The sequence below is a fragment of the Aplosporella prunicola genome (genome assembly GCF_010093885.1).
Source record: "Aplosporella prunicola CBS 121167 unplaced genomic scaffold K452scaffold_11, whole genome shotgun sequence".
NCBI classification, from domain to species: Eukaryota; Fungi; Ascomycota; class Dothideomycetes; order Botryosphaeriales; family Aplosporellaceae; genus Aplosporella; species Aplosporella prunicola.
In genome coordinates, this window is record NW_022983539.1 from 192,785 (window position 1) to 215,162 (window position 22,378).

Here is a 22,378-nt window from a genome sequence, read left to right on the forward strand (position 1 = left end):
GATTGGTATTCAGGTAGCTCCGACATATGAGAGTCAAGTTGTTCTTCAGATGTTTGTTGTGTTTGCTTTGGGTGTGGCGGCTCACCGAAAAAATATCGGGATTGCCGGCCGCGCTAGTCGACATCATAGGCAGTTAGCCCCCCAAAGTTCGAGACCCTGCCGCCCTCGTCCCCGCGAGCCTTTGCTTTTCGTCGCACCCGCGCGTCCCATTGCACGCTGCAAGATGCGCAGATGATGCCCCCATCTTTATCCTTTCCTTCGCTACTGAAGAGAGCGGCTCCCTTGCCGTGGACGTGCCGGGCCTGCCTCCGCCAACAACAGCCTCTGCGCCAGCGATTCGCCCATGCGACTGCCCGCCGTGCGCCCAAGCCGACGAGCCGGCGGCGCATACTGCTTGCCACGGCCACTGGCGGCGGAGTCGCCGCGACGGTTGTGGCGCTGAACGACGATGCGAAGCACGCAGCAATCGCCGTCCCGCGCATAAGCAGAGTGGTCGGTACTCTCTTCCTGAACATCAATGAGTAGGCTCCTCGAATGCTCCGCTGTCCTTCGTGGCTGACCTCCGGCCGTCTTGCAGCTACCGGGTTACTCTCAAGAATGACGAAAACGATCCCGACTACGCCGAGCTGCTCAAGGCATGCCACAAACGCTGCGCCGAGAGGACACTGGTCACGCTGGAGAAGAGCGGCGGAATGTTCATTAAACTGGGCCAGCATCTGAGCAGCATGAACTACCTGCTCCCGAGCGAGTGGTGCGATACTTTTATCCCGCTGCAGGACAAATGCCCGGTTTCGTCATACGAATCGATCGAGAAGATGGTGCTGCTGGATACCGGGAAGTCCATCACGGACATGTTCTCCGAGTTTGATCCCGAGCCTATAGGCGCTGCTTCGCTGGCTCAAGTGCACCGGGCTGTGGTGCGAGAGACGGGGCAAAAGGTGGCGGTCAAGGTGCAGCATCCGATGCTGGACGAGTGGGCGCCGCTCGACCTGGTTCTCACGCGGTTTACCTTTGCGACGCTGAAACGCTTCTTCCCGGACTATGACCTTACCTGGCTCTCGCGGGAGTTGGACATCTCGCTGCCGCAGGAGTTGGACTTCCGCCGCGAGGGCGAGAACGCCACGCGTGCCAAGAAGTACTTTGCCCCGATCAAGGAGCTGCCCGTGGTCATCCCCGAAGTGCTGTATGCGCAGCGCCGCTTCTTGATTATGGAATATGTGTCTGGCGCCCGTCCGGATAACCTGGCGTACCTGGACGAGCACGGCATCGACCGCGACGAAGTGTCGGCTGCCCTGGCCCGCATCTTCAACCAGATGATCTTCGGCACGAACGCGCCTCTGCACTGCGATCCGCACGGCGGCAACCTAGCCATCAAGCACAACCCCAACCGGCGCGGCAAAGGCAACTTCGACGTGATCCTCTACGACCACGGCCTCTACCGCGACATACCGATGGGGCTGCGGCGGTCGTACGCCAAGCTCTGGCTGGCGGTCCTGGACGCCGACGAGCCCAAGATGCGCAAGTACGCCAAGGAAGTCGCGGGCATCACGGACGAGTACTTTCCGCTGTTCGCGAGCGCCATCACCGGCCGCGACTACACGGTCGTGCGGTCGGGCGTTGACAAGCCCCGTAGCGCGGCCGAGAAAGAGGCGCTTTCGGATGCGCTGGGCGACGGCATGCTGCAGCAGCTCGTGCAGCTGCTCAGCCAGGTCCCGCGGGTTATTCTGCTGATCTTGAAAACCAATGACTTGAGTACGTTGTGCACTTCCCTCCCTCTCCCCAACACACACACACACACATCCAAACAACCCCTCACTAACCCTCCAACCACACCAGCGCGCTCGCTCGACGAGAACCTCCAAACCCGCCAAGGCCCGATCCGCACCTTCCTGATCCTGGCCCGCTACGCCGCGCGCGCCGTCTACGAAGAGCAGACGGAGGCGCTGCGCGGGGCCGGCAGCCTGCTCTGGCCGAGCAATCTGGCGCGTTTTGTGTATGCGTGGGCGGCGTACGTGCGCGTCGATCTCAAGCTGGGCGTTTATGAGTGGTATGTTGGGCTGCGGAGGATGTGCGGGTTGCAGCCGCTTATTTAGTGTGTTGTGTGTATGAAGGAGAGGGGGAAGGGAGGAGGTGGGAAGAGGTGCGGGAAGGGGTTGGTTGGTTGAGTGTGTGTGTGTATATGCATTAGCATAGCCGGGCGTTGTTTTTATGTTGAGTGTTTGGCTGTTTGTTTGTTCAACTAGAGAGACACGACCTTAGACGTGCTTGCTTCAGATAGCGTAGACAGGTTGCATTTTGCATTTTGCATATTGCATTGCATTGCGCATCGTTTGCTTGTTTGCTTGTTTGCTTGTTCGCTTGCTTATTCGCTCTGCATATTCAAAAAGACTGAGACAGATAGAGGTGCATTGTTCATCATCATCATCATCATCAGCAGCAGCGTAGACTTGGTTGCTTGTTTATTTGTCTGCTTACTTACTTGCTCGCTAATAGTCTACTATCTGATAGGTTTCTGTCGTTGTACTCCTGGTGTCTGTTTATCTAGCTGTGCCCGTTTCTGACCCTCGTAAACCGACGCCGCCTATTTAGTTTGTACAACAGATGGACGAACAAACGTAATTTACGCGTATAAGTATTTTTATGTTCAGTATTCTAGCACGCCTGGTTATAGATATACAGTAGCTTTTATCTGAGGAGTGGAGAGGTCGCGCATGCTGGGTCCGTGTGTTGTTGTCTCTTTCTTCTTCTTTTCTGTGTGCGTAAAGCTAGAGCTAGAGTTGCTTCGTTGATACTATATGTATGTAAGCTGGGCTTAATGGGTGCTGTTGGTTGGTTGGTTGGTTGGGTGGGCTGTTGCAAGTTGTGTGTGATGGATGGATGGATGGATGGATATATTTAGGAATGGAATACTGTGGCCTGTCGGGCTGTGGATTTGTATCTAGTGTCGAATGCACTGCAGTGTTGGTGATATGGCTGTGTATGGAGACGTATACGTTGACAACAAAGATTATTCCACCCCTCGAGTATGAGTAGTAGTACCCAGCACACAATTCACGCAATTCACGTACACACACACACACACACACACACACACACACACACACACAAGCAACCAAGCAAGCAGTACAGTCTTCGTTTAATTATGCGTACATAAGCCCTCGCCAAAAGGCAGGGAGGCGCCTCATCAAAGCCCCGAAACTAGAAAGGTGGGGGAAAAGAGGAGCAATTACTCGTCAAGTCATGACACGGCAAAAATCATGCGGCTCTCAGCGGTGTAGAAGCGCGCTTAAGAGAAGGGGTTGGTGCGGGTGCCCCAGTAGGTGAGGAAGACGGAGAGGCCGACAGTCTCGAGCAGGCGCGCGACGGTGCCGACGGCGATGGTGTCGAGCGGGCGCTTCTCGGTGACGAGCTGCGAGACGACCTTGGAGGAAAAGTCAGCACGGAGGCAAACGAAAGAAGAGGTGATAGATAGGTAGTAGGGGGACATACAGAGGGAGCAGCGCTAGCGAAGAAGATCAGAGAGCCCAGGTAGGCAGCGCCCTTGTAGGAGAGGGTGCCGGTGGCGTTGATGAGGGCGCCGACGCCGTAGGCCTGCAGGGCCGAGCCCGCGAGGCTGCTGCCCCACGACGCAGCGGCCGTAGCGGCCTCCTTCGACTTGAAGAACTCCTCCTTTGAGTTCGCGGCCTGCGCTTGCCGGTACGACTCGCCGAAGACGGGCGCGAGCACGCCCAGCGACACGACGTGGTTGTAGACGGTGCCGAGGGCGACGGCCGAGGGCTTGACGGGGGGAAGGTCTACGGGGGGCGTTGCGTTAGTCTATCGTGACTTTGTCGTGGTGTTGACAGGGTGAGGTGAAGTGCGCGTCCACACGGGTGTGCGCGGACGTTGCCATTGCGGTGGTGGGCAGGGAGGGAGAGCTTACAGTGAAGAGTGGCCATTGTGATGGAAGAGGTTGGGTTGTTAGAGCAAAGGGATCGAGAGATGCGATTGATGAGAAAGGCGGATGGATGAGAGCGATGAAAAGATGAATAGAGAAAGGAAAAGCTCCAACCCGGGCGGCCGGCGGCGCGTCTTTATGAGGGCTGAGGTTGCGATGACGACAGTTCGAGGCAGCGGCGCTAGCGGCCAACCTGCCACAACAACCATGATGGATGCGTCGAGCCGCCGCCCACTCCCCACACGCATCATCTCCTCCCTACGGATACTGTGTGCCTTACTCCACTCGCATCGCAATCCGGGCCTGCCTCCCTGGCCTCGCCATCGCAATTTGCCCGCTTTGCCATGATGCACGCATGCATGGGTCCGCTTCTACCCGCCCAACGCCCTCCTTCATCAACGTCATCGCCCGTGGCTGGTGCCGGGCGTGGAAGGGAGCTTGGGTCTCCTCTCCTCTATTCATTCATTCATTCATTCCCTTGCGCCATCACGCCTTTGTAGTCTCCGTGTGTATGCACATGGCCTTGCTACATACACATACATGTGGAGCCAGCGCGCACACACACGCACACACGCACACGCACGCTCACAGCCACAGCCCGCGCGTGCGTGCATTGCAGAACAGAGAAGCGTTGGTGCGGCCTGGGCGGACCTGTGGGGGATCGTCCGCGCCCGTGCGAGTTGCGTGCGTGCGTGCGTGCGTGTGTGGCTGGTGTATGCGGCGGCGTTCCAGGGCAGGCGATCGTGCACGTCACTTGACGCAACCGCGCTGTCACTTTTGTCCATGTGTGTTTGAGGTTTTCCATCTCTTGCTTGGAAGAAGCAGGCTGAGGCTTCGAGAATTTTCTGCCCCGTGCTGCTGGTCCGAGTACTCGTACGAACAATGCACTTTCTTGCTGCTTTGTCTTGCCACTGTCCTTGCAACTTGGACTTGGCTACCATGGAATTGACGGCCTAACTAATGCGCGAGGTCTCGAGGTGCATACTCCATACTCCTACTATCCCTACATACTCCGCCAGCCTAACCACCTATACACTATGTAATCGTAGATATTCTAATAGACGCACAAACAAGCCACCACCACACTTCCAACTTCTGCCTCCCAAACCCCTCAACCACCCATACATAGGTACTCCCAGGAGCAGGAGTGCCGTACCGTACCGTAGATCCCGCCACCCAGCCCCCTACCCCCCAAGCCCCAAACCCGAGTCTGGATCCAGATGTCCTATGTAGCAAACGACCGGCCGCGTACCTGCAGCGAGCGGAAGCGGGCGCATCCGCATCCGCATCCGCATCCGCACAGCCCCATCCCATAGAACTTGAGCCATCCCACCACTCCCTCCCCTTCTTCCCTACTTTCCTTTCCACTTCCACTTTCCTTCCCACTTCCACTCCCAAGCCAGACACCTACGCCTAAAACGCACATACATGCATACAGACATACATACATAACCACCCACCAACCAACGCACGCAATAAAAGCCGCATCGCGTGGTTTTGGTGTACCTTTTTACGCTGCTGTTTCTTTCCTCCCCTTCCCTTCTCTTCTCATCATCTTCGTTTTCAGCTAAATCCTACTACCCACTCACCCGGATACACAACACACACACATACAAACATACAACACACATACATACACACAAACACACTTCACCCTTATGTAGCAGGCAGGAAAGCACGACGCCACTGGACCCACTGACTGATTCTGATTCATCACCACGAAGAACAAGAATAAAAACAAGAACAAGAACAAGAACAAGAAGAGAAGAAGACACACACACACAACACATCTAACTATCAGCTATCAACCAACCTATCAACCAACCAACCTACGCACACACGCACGCGCCAAGCCCCCAAACCCACCCAATTAACCAACCAACCCCCTAACCCAAACCAATCTACCAACCAAGTCCCATCTAGCACCAAAGAAGAAGAAGAAGCAGCAAGAAGAAGAAGAACTAAAAACGCCAGTCTCGTGCCGACCGATCCAATGGCACTTATCCGCCGTACCGAAACTTAAACCCTGTGTCCTGGATCCTGGATCCTGGGTCCTGTATCCATTCAGCTGGCCAGGTAAGTGGAAGCAAGAACGCAAGAAAATCAAACAAACGCCACGAATGCCGGGCAGGGCAGGCACTCAGCAAAGGCACTCCCAAGGACCCAGGTAGGTAGGGACCTAGGTAGGCAGACGCACGCGAATCTCGACGCGCGCGAGCGCCCTCGCACCGCCCGACAAGCAAAACAAGCCACCACCAAGGAAGTAAATCACCCCACCCCACCCAAGCCAAGCCATCAATCACAGCCTGCCCACGCGCGCCCTGTCCCTCTCCCTCTCCCTCTCCCTATCAGCAACAGCAACGCCCTCGCCCCTCCTCCGCTCGCGCTCCAACTCCCTCTCCCGCCGCCGCATCCTTACCGCCTCCCTCCTCTCGCCGTCCCTGCTCTCCCGCTCCCTCCGTCTCCTAGCGCCCTGCTCCAGCCGCGCCGCCGCCGAAGCCGCCCGCCGCTCATCCAGCGCCCGCACCCGCTGGTCCACGCGGCGCATCGCCGACCGCATGTTCGCGAGGTTGCGGTCCAGGCGCGAAAAGTACTCCTGGCGGCCAGCGGCCGTAGCCAGCAGGCCCGCCTGGTTGTAGAGCTGCATTTGCGTGGGCGAGAGCGCCGAGGGCGTCGATCCTGCTTCCGGTCCCGGTCCCACGCTCGTGTTTGCAGACGAGGCCGATGTGGGCGTCGGCGCCGCATCGCCACGCGGCGGTGGGCCCTCGGGCGCCCGCATGTGCACGTGCTGCATCCGCGGACTAGCTGCTGCGGGCGCGTCGGCCGGCGCCGGCGACGATGCCCGCTCCACCGAGTAGATCAGCTCTGGTAGCGTCGCGAGTGGCACGTGCTGCCCCAGGAACTCAAACACTAGGTCCATCTCATCTGGCGAGAAATGCTCCGCGTTCGGCTGGTACCGCTCCGCTGGTGGCACATCGGCGGCCGTGGCGCGGGGTGCTGCATTCGGTGTTGTCGATGAAGGCCGCCCAAGCGCGTAGTAGTTGCGCACCATGTTTGTGGCTTCGCGCGAGCGCGAGCGCACGCTGGATGAGTAGCGCAGGGGATCTCTGGCCGGTGGACCGTCGGTAGGGGCAGAAGCGGCAGCAGTAGCAGCAGCAGCCGCCCGCGCATCAACCTCGCCCTCGTCGTCGTCTTCCGGGAACGGGCCCTCAATGTCCCACGGACCGGTACGGGCGCTGTGGAGCAGAGGCTGGAGAGCGCTGGGCATGCCGTCCTCGTTGTCCGAGGCCGCGTTGCCCTCGTCCTCGGTGTCGCAGCCGGCGGCGGGGAGAGGCGCAGAAAGCTCCTCGGCGCTCTGGCCACGCGAAGGCACAGTGAGGTTGGTGTGCGAAGAGCCGGCAGAGGCAGAGCGATCAGAGCCAGAGCCGGGCTCTACGGTCGAGTTGGAGGCCGAAAACGAGGCCGATGCTGCCGCCGACGTAAACGACGAGTCGGCCGTCGGGAGCCTCTCGTCCGGGGCGATGGTGCTGAGCATCGTGTCCCAGTGGTCCGAGTTTGGGGGGCTGACGCTGCGATCGCGGTCGCCGAGGCCATCGATGGCGGGGCTCCAGGACTCGCGCAGCGAGCTGGCCGGCAGTGGGCCGTCGGGGACGGGTGGTCTGCTGCTGCGCGTGCGCCGCAGGGTCAGCAAAGGGTCTTCGCCGGCCTCTGCGTCGCCAAATGAAGGGAACCCAGGCGAGGCCCTGCGCGGTGGTGGCGGCGGCGGCTGCCTCGAAGGCGGCCACGCGCTCATCAGCTCCACGTCTCTGGTGAGGCGGCCCACGCGGCTGCGGAGCTCGCCCTCGCGCCGGCGTAGGTCGTGTAGGCGTAGCTCTCTCCAGGAGAAGCTGTCGGGCGCGGCGGCGGCATCATCAGGCGCGCGCGAGAAGGGGGTCGCGCGAGCGTGAAAGACCAGGCGGTCGGGGGCGTTGGAGCTGGCGTAGAGGAGGACGCCTCCCTCGTCGGGGCGAGTGGTGGTGTGGGCGTGGCTGTGGTGATGGTGATGGTGGTGGTGGTGATGTGGGTGCGGGTTGGGGGCCGTCGGGGGGCCGTCGCGGTCGGAATCGGTGCCATAGCCCAGGAAGGCGTGAAGGTCAAAGGCTTGATCGGCGGCGGAGTTGCGGGCGCGGCGCGGGTTCCCGTCGTCGGCCGGCCGGATTCGGCGCAGCGTGATGCGACGCGACGGGGCTGGAGAGCGACGGCGGCGGATGGGCGAGCGTGTCGCAGCGACCTTGCAGTCCGCGGGGGACGGGGCGCGCCAGACTCTGCGGGACAGACACGGTCAGCGTCAGCAAATCATGGAGAGGTGCAAATCTGGGGTGAGGCTGAAGGGCCAACGGCGCGCGACAAGACGCGTGGGCTGGCCAACGGCGCGCAATCATGACTTACGGAAGACCCATGACAGTGAGCGGGAGGAAGGATGCAGACAGACGGAGGGCGCGACAGGTGGGAGTGGATGGAGTAAGATAGGTGTTGCTGCAGCAGCTGGGACTGGGGACTGGGGACTGGGGACTTGTGTCGCCCAGCCCCAAACAGCCCTGTAGGTACCAAGCACTAAACCCTACCCGGCAGTCATTCACAACACCTACCAACCACCACAACATTCCACTATAAAAATAAATGATCGAGCTGGGCCTGGCGCGCATCGCCCGCCTGCTGGCCCCCGCCGGCCCGCTGCCCTGGCGCGCCATCCACGTCGCCGGCACCAACGGCAAAGGCTCCATCTGCGCCGCCGCATCCGCCATGCTGCAAGCCCAAGGCGTGTCGCACGGCCGCTTCACCTCACCACACCTGGTCGAGCGATGGGACTGCATCAACATCGACGCGCAGCCCGTGGCCGAAGCCCTGTTCCTCGACGCCGAGGCCCACGTCCTGCGCCGCAACGAGCGCGACCGCATCGGCGCCACCGAGTTCGAGCTCCTAACCGCCACGGCGTTTGAGCTGTTCACGCGCGCCCGCGTCGCCGTCGCCGTCATCGAGACGGGCCTCGGCGGCCGCCTGGACGCGACAAACGTCCTCGAGAGCCCCCTCGTCACCGTCATTGCCAACATCGGCCTCGACCACCAGGCCCTCCTCGGCGACTCGCTCGAGGCCATCGCCGCCGAAAAGGCCGGCATCCTCAAGCCCGGCTGCCCCGTCGTCCTCGACGCCGCAAACCCCCCGGAAGTGCTGCGCGTCGTGCGCGCCCGCGCCGCCCAAATCCACGCCGGCCCCGTCGTCGAAGTCGCCGCTTTGCCCCCCGTCCCGGTCCCGGCCGACAACAACCACGACTATTCCTACTACCGCAGCTTCCTCGCCGCCCGCCCCTACGCCCCCCACGAACTGCGCAACCTGGCCCTCGCCTACCGCGCGACCCTCCTCGCCCTATCGGCACTCCCCCACCCCATCGTCCCCAACCCCCCACTCTCCCTCTTCCGCAACCTCTCCCCCAGCAGCACCGTCCTCCCCGGCCGCCTCCAACCCATCTGCCTCCAAGCCATCGCGCCGCACCGCACCGCCCCCGCCCTCCTCGACGGCGCGCACAACGCCGACAGCGCCGCCGCGCTCGCCGCCCACGTAGACGCGCACCTCCGCCCCACCTCCCCCTCCGGAAGCGTGACATGGCTGCTCGCGTCGTCGCGCCGCGGCGCGCTGCTCACCCCGCTCCTCGCCCCGCTGCTCCGCCCCGCTGACCGCGTCGTTGCCGTCCAGTTTGGTGCCGTGGCGGGCATGCCCTGGGTGCGTGCCACGCCGGGCGAGGAAATCCTCGTTGCGGCCGAGGCTGCCGCTGGTGATAAGGCGGGTTCACTGTCCCAAACAATCGACAGCGGCGCAGACGTCGCGGCCGCCGTGCGGACTGCGGCGGAGCTAGCGGGGGAGGCGGGCCCGCTCGTCGTGGCAGGGAGTCTGTATCTGGTTGGGGAGGTGGTGGGGCTGTTAAGGAAGGGAGAAGAAGGGGGCTAGGTAGGGAGGTGGGGGTGAGGGGGAGGGAGGGCGGAGGGAGGTAAGTTGGGCGTGTTTTTATTTAAGGTGTTTTTTATATATATATTGTGGATGATATGACGTGGCTTGCCATATAACACGTACGCACACAGGGAGAGGGAGAAAGAAATAGGGAGAGGGAGAGCAAAATAAATACGAAAATAAAACAAATAAATGAATAAATAGTCACATAACCAAGCCACCAACCATGGAATCTTCATTTAATAACGGCCCAACAGCCAGCCAGCCAGACGACAGAAATCTATTACCTACCTACCTACCAACTCTAACACGCACACACAAACATACCTATCCACATACACACTCAACTACACGCCTATCAAGCCTTGACCGCCTCCCCCCTCTCATCCACCAAATGCTCCAGCACACTAATCGGCCCCTCGCCCACGCCTGTCAAAATCACCCTACCGACGCCCTCCCTCAGCGCCTCCGCCGTCTTCTCATCCACGCACGCCGCGGCCTTTTCGTCCGCCGCGACCGCCTCGCCCCGCGCGCCGCTCCACCCCTCCGTCCCGGCCAGGACGGCCTTGAACGCGCCCGCGACCGCCGCCTCGTGCTCAGCGGCGTAGTAGACGACGGCGTTGGGGCCGGCGTCGAACGTGTACGCCGCGACCGTCTTGCCCGCGGCGGCGTTGATGGCCTCGACGGCGCGCACCGCCGCGCGCGACACGTCGTTCATGTAGAAGATGGGCGGCGACGTGTCGAGGCAGCAGGCGTGGAACGAGTTGCTGTCCTTCATGGTGAGGTCGGCGAAGGCGGCAAAGTCCTTGGCTTTGATTGCGGATGCCATGTCGCGCATGCGGGCGGGGACGGTGTCGTTGGCGCGCGCGGCGAAGAGCGACGACGTCGCGACCGTGGCCTGCATGCCCGTCGTGCTGCTGACGCCCTTCTTGGCGGCCGACACGACGAGGATCAGCGCGCGCATGTCGGGCCAGTGCGACGCGGGCGCGACCTCGTAGGCCAGCGAGTCGGAGCCGTCGGCCGCGGTGCCCTTCTCCCAGGCGACGTAGCCGCCGAACAGGCTGCGGCAGGCGGAGCCGGAGCCCTGGCGCGCGATGCGCGAGAGCTCCGTCGGCGTCGCGGGCAGCTGGTAGAGGTCTGCGATGGCGCGCACGAGGGCGGCGAAGCCCGCCGCCGAGCTGGCAAGCCCCGCCGCCGTGGGGAAGTTGTTCTCTGACACGATGCGCAGCGGCTGCTGCGCCAGCTTGGGGAGCTGGGGGTCCTGCGCCTCGAGCGCCTCGCGCAGGGCCCGTAGCTCGCGGAAGCAGGCTTGCGTGCGCGCGCCGCTCACGTCTTGCGCCGCCCCGTTCAGGAGCAGGGTGTCTTGGCCGGCGGGGAAGAGGGTCGAGCACGCGGCGGTGGTGTGGGTGCGCAGGTCGGACTGGGCGAGCGTGACGGAGAGGGAGGAGTTGGTTGGGAGGTTGAGCTTGGGGTCGCGCTTGCCCCAGTATCTGGGATTGGGTCAATGGGTGTTTGTTTGGGTGGGAATGTGGGAGTGCGGGGCATACGTACTTGATGACGGCAATGTTGACGGGCGCGGTGGTGCTGGCGCGGTAGACAGTAGAGTCGGCCATTTTTGCTGGTGGGATGACAGTCTGCGAGGAATTGAGTGAGTACAAGTAGTTGTTGAGGAACCCGTGCGGCTGAGAGTAGGAACGCTGACAGAGAGTGAGTAAGATCCAAGGCACTCGGGGGTTGATCGCAAAGGGGGGCCTGCCGAAAGCGGTGAGCACCACCAGGGTCCCACGCAAGCACGCTCCCACCAAGCTTGGCATCCAAGCTTAATTCTGCGGCACCATCGGCATCATCATCATTCCTCTTTCCTGCACCATGGGCGCCAACCTCAGCATCCCCGCCCCGGCCGATGCTGCTGCTTGTCCCGTAGACCCCAAGGCGCGTGCCGCCTGGCTGGCTCAGCAACAGCAGCAGCAACAAGCCGAGGACAAATGCCCGGTAGACCACAACTCGCGGGCGGCGTGGATGGAGCAGGCAAAGGCAGCGCGGGCAGCAGAAGCTGAGCAGCAGGCCGACGACAAGTGCCCCGTAGACCACAACTCGCGCGCCGCGTGGATGGAGAAGGCAAAGGCTGCGACAGCAGCGCAAACCGCCACGCCGCCGCCGAGCGCGCAGCCCATGCCCAGCGACGGCTGCGACTCCTCCTCCATGGACCAGACGCTCCCCTCCAAAACTGCATCCGCCGTTTCTCCCATCGTCAGCGCGACAGGCTTCCGTCTAGGCGAGCGCCGCGAGGTGTCGACCATCCCGCGCGCCTTCCCCGAGAGTGCCGCGTCCGGCGGCGCGCCCGCCAACAACGAGCAAGACACGGGTGCGGACAAGGGCAGCGGGAACTGGATCTACCCGTCGGAGCAGATGTTCTTCAACGCGATGAGGCGCAAGAATTTCGATCCGCGGATGGAGGACATGCGGAGTATTGTGCCGATCCACAACGCGGTGAACGAGCGCGCGTGGAAGGAGATCAAGGAGTGGGAGGAAGGACGGGGGTCCGAAGAGTGAGTAGTTTGTCCATGTTCGTTGAAGCGGTTGCTAACCAGCGCTGGTGCGCACAGGTGCGGAGGCCCCAAACTGGTCGCTTTCGCGGGCCAGTCCACGAAGCTCACGCCGCGCGCTCGCTTGAACACGTTCCTTGGCTACCAGGCGCCGTTTGACCGGCACGACTGGACGATCGACCGGTGCGGCGTGACGGTCGACTACGTCATTGACTTTTACGCGGGGCGCGACGAGGGCAAGGCCGGCAAGAGCTTGAACTTTTATCTGGATGTGCGGCCGAAGCTGAATAGCTGGGAGGCGGTCAAGACGAGGGCGTCGCGGTTCGTGGGAATGTAGTTGTAGGAAAGAGGATGTGTGCATATTTTCAAGTGTAGTTGATGCATGGACACATTGACGAATCGGGCATCTGGGTTGGGTTGGGAAAATGCATTGGAGGAGTTTTATGGGCGACCCCGTTCTTGGGGCTGTAAGAGTAGCGAAGACGAAGGAAACTATTACCCCTCTCCGTCTGGACCGCCGTCCGAAGATCAAAATTCGAGCATCGAAAGGAATATGAGAGGAGGCAAGGACGCACTTTGCGATGTGGATGTGAATTGATACGCAGCAAAGATGCTTCTTGGACCAAGGAACGGGTGGTGGCCTCACCGGTACGTTTGATGCTCTCCTCTTTCTCTTGCTCGGCTCTTGCGATCAATACTCTGCTCTCGATAGTATTGTGTTCCATTTACCATGAGTTATCCTTGATGTTGCCTTCACTCTAAACCTCGACCCATGTTGAGATGAATGTAAGATGAGGCTCCGGAGCTCACTCGTGCTCGGCAAGACACTCGCGTGTTGAGTGCCTTGCCTGGGCCTCAGCTATTGATGTATTCTCATTTTGTAGTGCCACATCACTGAGCATTGGCTGCTCTTTCCTGACCGTAAGGGAGGCCGTCGTATTCACTCTTATGGAATCAGTTCGTTTCCGTGCTTTCGTAATGTTCAGTTTGTGGTTTCCAGGGAGAACTGTGACGTTCAACCTCATTAGAGTCGCGCTGACTACTGAAGTAATTGCTATTGTGGTATCCTATAATAGACACCAAGTCCAAAGTCAGGTGGAAGTACCTGCTGCCTACGTTCTCTTACCTTTTCAACCCATCATTTTTACTCCTCTCTCCCCATTCCCTCACACTCACTGCTCATTTCAACTCCATTCTATCACCACACGTAGTCCCACTCCGCCTTCAGCTATGGCGCAGCCTGGTGATGCCGGACAGGATGCACAGTTGCAAGGCAACAACGACTTCAACTGAGATCTGAGTATGGTAGCAGGCAGCGCCTTGTCGGGTTACACCTCCGGTGATCAGACGCAATGGGGTGAAGGCACATTCCCGAACGTGTCCATGTCCGCTCTCCCCTCTCAGGTCAACGGAGCGATCAACATCATGGCGGGAACTTTCAATTATGACGGCATTCAAGAAGACGCCGGCGACATGTTTCGCAAAGCTGAGGGCACGGACCGCCACGCGCATGTCGGCGTTGCTGGGGTGCCAATGTCTGCTTCACTGGCGTCACCCTACCAATACGGGCTAGCGCCTGTCCCCAACGTCAACAGCGGTTATAGCTGGAACAACAACAACTTTGCCAACTTCACCTCTGGATCGTTCAACTCACACATTCCGAAGACGTCCTCAAGCTTCTACCCATCCCATCCTCACACCAAAGCTCCAATGCCGCAATTCTTCGACCCCGCTCAACTTGCCCGCGAGCAGGCCAGCTACTTGTACCAGTCGCGGCCCGAGCAAGGTAGAACATCCCTCTGACCCTACACATGAACCCGTCCGATCTCTGTCGGGCGGATTGCTTTCATCTGACAGTGGTAAACATTAGCACTGACAATATGCAGAAACACAGGGCTCGACCAGCCAGCAGACAGTGGAGTCGCCTCCTGCCCCGAGCGGCAACAATGGCACCCGCAACTCCACCGCCGGTCTTAGTGACATTCCCGACCTGAACTTTGATGAGTCGGATGAGCGAGATGACTCTAGTGTCTCTACCCCAAAGAACACTGCCAACCGCGCTCGCCGTAAGAGTAAGAGTGACGATGATGACTACGAACCGGAGGAGGCCATTGATGACGCCGCCGACGAGTTCATACCCAAGCGTACTCCCAAGACATCTCGAGGAGCCACGACGCCCCGGGGAACCACGACACCGCGAGGAACTGCGACACCTCGGGGAAGCGTGAAAGAATGTCTTCCCGTTGACCCGCCGCCATTGTCACTTCGCTCCAAGGATGCCAAGAAGTGGATCGAACTCTACGTCCTCTCCGCTCTTCCCGAACGTCCCAAGATCATGCCTGTCTCGCAAGAGCATTTGCGCCACCGCGCAGTCACGCCCGATGTGCTCATCCACGGAATCGTCACCGTCAGCGCCAAGCTCGTCAAGGACATGAACTACGGCGTGGAGCTCGAACGCAAGGTGAAAGGCCAAGGTGAACGCCGCACCAAGGTGCTTACATCCGACGTCTACAACCCGATCACTGCGAAGATCGTCCGCGACGAGAAGTGGAACCTCGGCGACATGCGCTTCTGCATTACCGAAGGCATGAAGCGGATCGAGATGACCCGGCGGCGCAACGCGAACTTCGAACGCCGCATCGAAGATGGAGCTGGCAAGCTTGTCGAGACGAACGCGCAGAAGGGCACTGCTAGCCGTAGCCGCGGCGACAGCATGTCCAAGAACCCCCCGTCTGTGGACGAAGTGATGCTTCCGCCCATCACGCCTAAGAAGCGCGGCAGCGAGTCCGATATGACTTCTCCGGTTTCAAAGAAGGCCAGGACTCCGAAGACGCCGAGGACGCCCGTTAATTCTTTCGCTGCGATGGGCTTAAAGAGCGCCACTAGGGGAAAGTCTGCGAAGGCTTCTACTCATAAGAAGACGCCTTCTGGCCGCAGGGCCAAGATTATCAACGACGACAGCGACGAGTACGTTGACTGAATGGGCTGACAACAATGACTCTCAGGCGAGCTTTGCGACTGCTTCCCGTGGAAGAGGGCTTCGCGAGCAGAATCTACTCGAAAGAGCACTGACTTTCCGACGGTTTGACTATTACCAGCGGCAAGTTCTTTGGATCAGAAGTGCGAATTTTTCCACTATCCGTTTTCTCGTCGATATACCGGTTTAGCTGATCCAACCATCTATCCCAATAGGATTTGGGATAGCGATCCACTGATCTACCGATCGACTGCGGTTGGAAAAGCACTGGCACCGACGACAAGCGATGCATTATCAACAGAACTGGAGGCTCAACGGTTTATGGTTACGAAGATGGACGACACTAATGGAGACTCTGGAAATCAACCTTTATTCTAGCGAGACTGCTGACTATGGAACTTGCTTTCCATCCGTAGCTCACGCGAGAGGCTCTTATTAGCGGTGGGGCAAGCGTCCAGCAGATTTCCTTTATTTCATTTTCCTTTTCTTTCCCTTTCTTTCTTTCCAGTAATACGAAAACCACTCAACTTCATGCATACTCCCTTTCATCATCACCTCATGGCTTTGCTTTTCACACTTTTAAATAGCAAAATAGGACAATGAAATGACATCATGCGTTCGGGCTCGGATATAGAGCACGGGCAGTCCTTATATCGCCTATATATAAAATTGACTGTGCGGCGAAGATCAGGGGAGGGGGTGTGCTGGAGAAAAAAAAAGTAGGGTTGACAAAAATCTTTGAAGGCGAGCGCATTTCTAATGCTTATACATATGCCAATGTTGACGATAATCTGTAATGGAGTGTTACTTGTCACGCTTGTGATGCCTGCTTCTTACACAGACTCAAACACCCGAGGATGCACCATAGCACCCCAGCGCGACTCCTGACACCGAGAAAAGCCAAGAATTGAGTTTATCTTGAGAAGATTAGCTGGGCCCCCACACGGTGTTCATCGTACGAGAGACAGGTCGAGACCCAATAGGGGTGGGTGTGGTCTGTTCGGAACGCTATGAACTTAGACATCCACCTGTACTCGAAAGCAAGGAGCTTCTCAAGGGCCTAGAATTGCACGCGTAATGATTGAGTTGCTTTCGACATCGGTGGTAGCAGGTGGCCGCGCACTCAGATCGGGCGTTTGTCAAGGCCCCCTGTCAGTATCTCAAAGAGCACACACGCAAGACCGGATTGCGTAGGATCGGGGCTTGTTCTGGGCGCAGCATGTAGCAAATGGCAGTAATCATTATGTCGACGAGTTGCTATCTGCTGACGGAACGCACGGCTAGACGAAACGGCATGGCCGGCAGGGGAACCGGCGGGTGGGCGAATGGTGGGCGGAGGGCTGCGGCACGGTGATGGCGCCGCACAGTCGAACAAAGTGCAACGCAACCTGCTTAGGCCTGATACACTCAGCTATGACTAAAACAGGTGTAGGAAAAAACCCCATCTCTCTGGCAGAGACTTTGGATTACATCATGAAAGGGCAGCGTCAGTGCGCTGGCAGGTACAAGGACAGAGAGCAGAGCGGGTTTTTGGACGAGGCGACCTCCTCCATCACACGTCGATCACGCGGTTGATAGTCGAGGGGAAAAAAAAGAAAAAAAGTTCGCCATTGCCAGTGCAGTCGTTTGGGTCGTAGTCGTTCGCCGTCTGTTGCTGAGGCCCGGCCGCCTGCTCGCCTCCCCTCCAATCCGCGCCCGTGCAGGGATTTGGGCCTTGGGCTGCGCGCTTGTCCTTGCCTGCGCCCCGCCAGACTCTCGACAAAGCTACTCGAAGTCGGCGACGGGCACCACATCATCTCGCCTCCCCCGACAACAACATCCACCTCTCCTCTTCCGACTCCTCTTCCTCTTCCTCCCCTCTGGATACCGCCCGGCCACGCAACCCCCAATCGACGCCACTCGCCGCTCCCCTCTGGATCTCGGTGCCGGCATCGATTCGCGGGCCGAAGCCTGGCCCCGACCCAGCCCTTCAACGCTGCACAGCCCCCGGCTATCCTTGACGACCATCCTGCGCCATACTTATACGCTGACATAACTGTCGCGCGCGCGCTCCTGGGATCAGCTCCCTGAAACCGCTCAGGTGTTAAGGGCCGTGTTTCCCGACCACGTCGCCGCCGCCGTCGACCGCGAGTTGAACAGCTCATCCACACGACATGGAGCAACCCGCTCAACCCAACCTGCGGGTCACCAGTAAGCACACCCGCGATCTATGATGCCATACCCCGCCCATAACTGACACCCTATAGTCATTGCCGCAGATGGACTCTACAAGCGCGATGTCTTCCGTAGGCCGCCCTGCCCTGCCCGCCTTGGCCACCAGACGTGCTGACCCCATATCCCCAGGATTCCCCGACCCCTTCGCCGTGGCCACGGTCAACGGCGAGCAGACGAGGACGACGAGCGTCATCAAGAAGACTCTGAACCCATACTGGAACGAGAGCTTCGACATGTGAGCAACCCGGCCGCCCGCGCGGGGCATGGGGGCGATACTGACTAGACGCAGGAGGGTTACCGAGGAGAGCATACTGGCGGTTCAGATATTCGACCAGAAGAAGTTCAAGAAGAAGGATCAAGGTTTCCTGGGTGTTATAAATGTCCGCATCGGGACCGTTATAGATCTGGATGCAGGCGGTGATGGTATGCTTCCCTGATCCGGCTCTCTTTGACCGCCGGTCTAACTGACTGTTCCACAGAAATGTTAACACGCGATCTTAAAAAGTCGAATGATAACATGGTCGTCCACGGAAAGCTCATTCTCAACTTGTCTACCAATCTTTCGCAGCCGATAAGCACGCAGTCTCAGGCCCAAAATGGACCGCGGCCATCCTCTGTATCTGCCCATTCTTCGCTCAACGGAATCCCAACGCAGGCCTCCACCACGCCAGTCGCTGGCGCTCCCGCACAATCCCTGCATCCCGACATGTATCCTGGAAATCGCCCGGGTGCTCCGGGCACCGTCGCGCAACGACAGAGCCAGAGCGGACCGCCTGGGGCGGCTCCATCTACCGCATCTACCAATGGAAACCCAAGAGCTTCTGGCTACAGTGCTTTTGAAGATGCTCAAGGCCGTCTTCCGCCAGGCTGGGAGCGGCGGGAGGACCATCTGGGACGGACGTACTACGTGGACCACAACACCAGGCAGACGACATGGATACGGCCGACTGCTGGAACCAACGAGACGGATCAAAGAAATCAGATGGCGGCGCAAACGCAGCAGGAACGCACCAGACATCAAGCCCGCATGCTTCCAGAGGATCGCACTGGAGCGAACTCGCCGACGCTGTCCGAACGCCAGAATGCCTCTCCTCCAGCCGGTCCTTCTGCCAGCGCTGTTTCCATGATGGCGACCGGCGCGACCACCGCGGGCACGGGAGAGCTGCCGTCCGGTTGGGAGCAGAGACATACGCCTGAGGGCAGAGCTTACTTTGTTGACCACAACACTCGGACCACTACCTGGGTGGATCCCCGCCGCCAGCAGTACATCCGGATGTATGGCAGCAACGCTCAGAACGGAACCATTCAGCAGCAGCCCGTGTCGCAGCTTGGCCCTCTGCCCAGCGGCTGGGAAATGCGGTTGACCAACACCGCTCGTGTCTACTTTGTCGACCACAACACCAAGACGACGACTTGGGACGACCCGAGACTGCCTTCTTCTCTGGACCAGAACGTGCCACAGTACAAGCGTGATTTCAGGCGGAAGTTGATCTACTTCCGTTCGCAGCCAGCTCTGCGGATCGTCTCCGGCCAATGCCACGTCAAGGTCCGCAGAACGCATATTTTCGAGGACTCTTACCATGAGATTATGAGGCAGAGCGCTGGTGACCTGAAGAAGCGTCTTATGGTCAAGTTCGATGGCGAAGATGGTTTGGATTATGGTGGTCTCAGCAGAGAATTCTTCTTCCTGTTGTCTCACGAGATGTTTAACCCGTTCTACTGCCTGTTCGAGTACTCGGCGCACGACAACTACACGCTTCAGATCAACCCCCACTCGGGCATCAACCCCGAGCATCTGAACTACTTCAAGTTCATTGGCCGTGTTGTCGGTCTTGCCATCTTCCACAGGCGTTTCTTGGATGCGTTCTTCATTGGCGCGTTCTACAAGATGATTCTGCGGAAGAAGGTCACTCTGCAGGACATGGAGGGCGTCGACGCCGATTTCCACCGCAACTTGCAGTGGACGATGGACAATGACATTGACGGTGTCCTCGACCTCACGTTTTCCACCGACGATGAGCGCTTCGGTGAGACCGTCACTATCGATCTCAAGCCTGGCGGACGGGACATTGAGGTTACGAACGAGAACAAGAAGGAATACATTGAGTAAGTCTGGGCATGGAACTATTGCTGGAGCCGCTAACGCTAACAATTATAGACTCATTACTGAGTGGCGCATTCAGAAGCGGGTGGAGGAGCAGTTCAACGCCTTCATCACTGGATTCAACGAGCTTATTCCTCCGGATCTTGTCAACGTCTTCGATGAGCGCGAGCTGGAGCTGCTGATTGGTGGTATTGCGGACATTGATGTCGATGACTGGAAGAAGCACACCGACTACCGCGGCTACACCGAGAGCGACGAGGTCATTCAGAACTTCTGGAAGGTCAGTATACAAGTGTTCGATGATAATCTGCTCTGTTCTAACATCTGATTCAGTGCATCCGGAGCTGGGACTCGGAACAAAAGTCGCGTCTGCTGCAGTTCGCGACGGGTACGTCTCGTATCCCCGTCAACGGATTCAAGGATCTCCAGGGCAGCGACGGACCCAGACGGTTCACGATCGAAAAGGCGGGCGAGCCGACGCAGCTGCCCAAGTCGCACACGTGCTTCAACCGTCTGGACCTGCCGCCGTACAAGACGTACGACGCGCTCAACCAGAAGCTCACGATTGCCGTGGAGGAGACGGTTGGATTCGGGCAGGAGTAGATGGATGTCCGGCATTACAGGTACCAGGGTCTGTGTGTTTTTTTTTTTTTTTTGCACCCTGTCGTCGTCGTCGTCGTCGTCGTCGTCGTCGTCAAATTCCTTAATACCCCGCCGCAGCCCTGTGCAAAAAAAGTGTTCTCTGTACAGGCCATCGGCTCGATACTTCGTTTATGGCAGGCATGACCGGAAAGCAAAATTGGCGAAATTCTCCGTCGCGTCCCCTCTCCTCTCCTCCATCCATCATCGCTCGGTCTGTGGAGGCTTGTTGTTGTTGTTGGTGTGAGAGTGAGTGAGTTGAGTTGAGTTTAGTGAGTGAGTGGGTAGGGGCGAGGGAGGAGCAGAAGCGCACAGCGTCGAAAGCTCGCGGCCGGTTGCTCGCGCCGTGGATGTTTTGCGCGCGGGCGATTGTTTTTCAAAGTCTAGCCATGGAGGGAGCTCCGTCACGGAGGACGTTTTGCGTGTGAGTTGTGTGGTTTTGCGCTTTTTGCTGGTTTTCTTTTTCTTTTTCATTGGTGTTGTTTGTCGTCGTTGGCGTTCTTCTTTCTTAAGTGTGTTTTTCCCTTTGCCTTTTTTCCTTTTCCTTTTCTTTTTTTGGTTCTCGTCTCTGACCGCTTGCTTTCTCTCTCTTGTTGCGGTGGTGCTGGTGATGGGTTGAAGGCAACTAACTATCTACCTACCTACCTACCTACCTACTCTTTTTTCTTGGTTGGAGGTGGGGACGGAAGGAAGGACGGAAGGACGGGAGGGAGGGATGTGGGACGGTGGGAGGATGGGATGGAGGGTGGTTGGATTGGGAGGGCAAGGGCTAGGTACCTACCTAGGGCTTGGGGGATGGATGGTGAAGGGGTGGTTGGTTGGTTGGTTGGTGGTGCTGCTGGTGCTGCTGGTGCTGCTGGGTGCGGGCAGCGGGGTCTTTGGGAGGGGGAGGGAGAGGGCCCGTATACATATATCAGCAAGGTGCTATGGATGGCCGGCCGCTGGTGGCTTGCGTGCGGCTTGCGTGCGGCTTGAGTGCGGCTTGCGGCAAGCCTGTCGCCCTGGCACGCAGGCGGAAGGTTCTGAATGGATGGATGGATGGATGGCTGGATGGGCGGGATGGACTGGGCTAAACTGGGCGAACACTGGGCTAGGCTGGATGGGCAGCGCAGATAAAGCTAACTACACTACCTTAATCACTTCTTTCTTCTTCTTGGTTTCTGTTGCTTGGTCTGCTGGGCTGGTGGCTGGTGGTTGGTGGTTGGTGCGATTGATTGGGTATGGGATGGGATTGGGATTGGCTTGGTAAGGTAGGGGTGGTTGGAGCTGGGTTAGGGCGTGGTCGGGGCTGGTGCTGGGGGTTTGAGGCTGGCTGGGGTTGAAAGTTAAGGTTACGGTGGTAGGGTTGGGGTTGTTACTGTGCGATGGTAGGTAAGTAGGTAGGTAAGTAAGGTAAGTACATCGCCGCCGATGATATTGATTATGAAGCGGGGGAGACAGACAGACGTTTGCGAGCAGAAGCAGATCCTCCATCTATCTATCCATCTAGGTAGGTATGTATCTATTGCACACACACTCTCCCCCACACGCACACAGCAATTAAAGTAAAGCAAGTAAAGCAAGTAAAGCAAGTAAAGCAAGTAAAGCAAGTAAAGCAAGTAAAGCAAGTAAAGCAAGTAAAGCAAGTAAAGCAAGTAAAGCAAGTAAAGCAAGTAAAGCAAGTAAAGCAATCAAAGCAATCAAGACAGCCAGCAGTAAGAACAAACAAACATCCAAACGGCACAGAGTGCTCTAGAAGTGGGAGTAGACGCGTCGGCCACGGTCACAGGCAGGGGCAATGGCAGATCATGGGGTTGGCGTGGGCGCGCGCACCAATGCCACCCAGTGGTCTGTGCGGCTCTGGGGAATCCTGGCTCTGGGTGGCGGACGCGGCAGGGAGTGGCTGGTGCGTTTCCATTGGTGCTTTTGCTGGACGTGGTGGAAGAGGCGGAAGTGCAGGTGCTGCAGGCGCAGAAGCAGGCGATGTTTTCGGGCAAGAG

The 22,378-nt window shown here is 58.7% G+C and overlaps 8 protein-coding genes across 8 annotated transcripts; 5 read left to right on the plus strand and 3 right to left on the minus strand.

The window, feature by feature from the left end:
* The first annotated feature begins 172 nt into the window (after positions 1-172).
* K452DRAFT_269968 (uncharacterized protein) lies at positions 173-2,487 on the plus strand. Its single transcript, XM_033538965.1, has 3 exons — positions 173-521; positions 578-1,752; positions 1,837-2,487. Exons 1-3 carry the CDS (start codon positions 232-234, stop codon positions 2,091-2,093), a joined length of 1,722 nt encoding a protein of 573 aa, XP_033398073.1. The 5' UTR covers positions 173-231; the 3' UTR covers positions 2,094-2,487.
* A 628-nt stretch (positions 2,488-3,115) lies between these two features.
* K452DRAFT_350763 (uncharacterized protein) lies at positions 3,116-4,088 on the minus strand. The gene is made up of 3 exons (XM_033545676.1): positions 3,923-4,088; positions 3,490-3,794; positions 3,116-3,421 (listed from the first exon to the last, which is right to left on the minus strand). The coding sequence occupies exons 1-3, from the start codon at positions 3,936-3,938 to the stop codon at positions 3,287-3,289; spliced, it is 456 nt and encodes a 151-aa protein (XP_033398074.1). The 5' UTR covers positions 3,939-4,088; the 3' UTR covers positions 3,116-3,286.
* A 2,148-nt stretch (positions 4,089-6,236) lies between these two features.
* K452DRAFT_297667 (uncharacterized protein) lies at positions 6,237-8,376 on the minus strand (the record flags this gene model as incomplete). Its single annotated transcript, XM_033542048.1, has 2 exons — positions 6,237-8,241; positions 8,366-8,376. 2 exons carry the CDS (start codon positions 8,374-8,376, stop codon positions 6,237-6,239), a joined length of 2,016 nt encoding a protein of 671 aa, XP_033398075.1.
* Positions 8,377-8,596: 220 nt separating this feature from the next.
* K452DRAFT_326303 (uncharacterized protein) lies at positions 8,597-9,919 on the plus strand (the record flags this gene model as incomplete). Its single annotated transcript, XM_033544838.1, has 1 exon — positions 8,597-9,919. One exon carries the CDS (start codon positions 8,597-8,599, stop codon positions 9,917-9,919), a length of 1,323 nt encoding a protein of 440 aa, XP_033398076.1.
* Positions 9,920-10,249: 330 nt separating this feature from the next.
* On the minus strand, positions 10,250-11,629 carry K452DRAFT_286788 (uncharacterized protein). The gene is made up of 2 exons (XM_033540363.1): positions 11,471-11,629; positions 10,250-11,409 (listed from the first exon to the last, which is right to left on the minus strand). Exons 1-2 carry the CDS (start codon positions 11,530-11,532, stop codon positions 10,278-10,280), a joined length of 1,194 nt encoding a protein of 397 aa, XP_033398077.1. The 5' UTR covers positions 11,533-11,629; the 3' UTR covers positions 10,250-10,277.
* A 127-nt stretch (positions 11,630-11,756) lies between these two features.
* K452DRAFT_318023 (uncharacterized protein) lies at positions 11,757-13,217 on the plus strand. The gene is made up of 2 exons (XM_033544119.1): positions 11,757-12,468; positions 12,526-13,217. Exons 1-2 carry the CDS (start codon positions 11,789-11,791, stop codon positions 12,800-12,802), a joined length of 957 nt encoding a protein of 318 aa, XP_033398078.1. The 5' UTR covers positions 11,757-11,788; the 3' UTR covers positions 12,803-13,217.
* A 496-nt stretch (positions 13,218-13,713) lies between these two features.
* On the plus strand, positions 13,714-15,820 carry K452DRAFT_358178 (uncharacterized protein; the record flags this gene model as incomplete). The annotated part of the gene is made up of 3 exons (XM_033546174.1): positions 13,714-14,251; positions 14,352-15,432; positions 15,571-15,820. Exons 1-3 carry the CDS (start codon positions 13,768-13,770, stop codon positions 15,818-15,820), a joined length of 1,815 nt encoding a protein of 604 aa, XP_033398079.1. The 5' UTR covers positions 13,714-13,767.
* A 1,319-nt stretch (positions 15,821-17,139) lies between these two features.
* K452DRAFT_286791 (uncharacterized protein) lies at positions 17,140-20,392 on the plus strand. The gene is made up of 7 exons (XM_033540364.1): positions 17,140-17,632; positions 17,689-17,727; positions 17,786-17,891; positions 17,946-18,079; positions 18,136-19,762; positions 19,815-20,040; positions 20,094-20,392. The coding sequence occupies exons 1-7, from the start codon at positions 17,596-17,598 to the stop codon at positions 20,361-20,363; spliced, it is 2,439 nt and encodes an 812-aa protein (XP_033398080.1). The 5' UTR covers positions 17,140-17,595; the 3' UTR covers positions 20,364-20,392.
* The last annotated feature ends 1,986 nt before the right edge of the window (positions 20,393-22,378 follow it).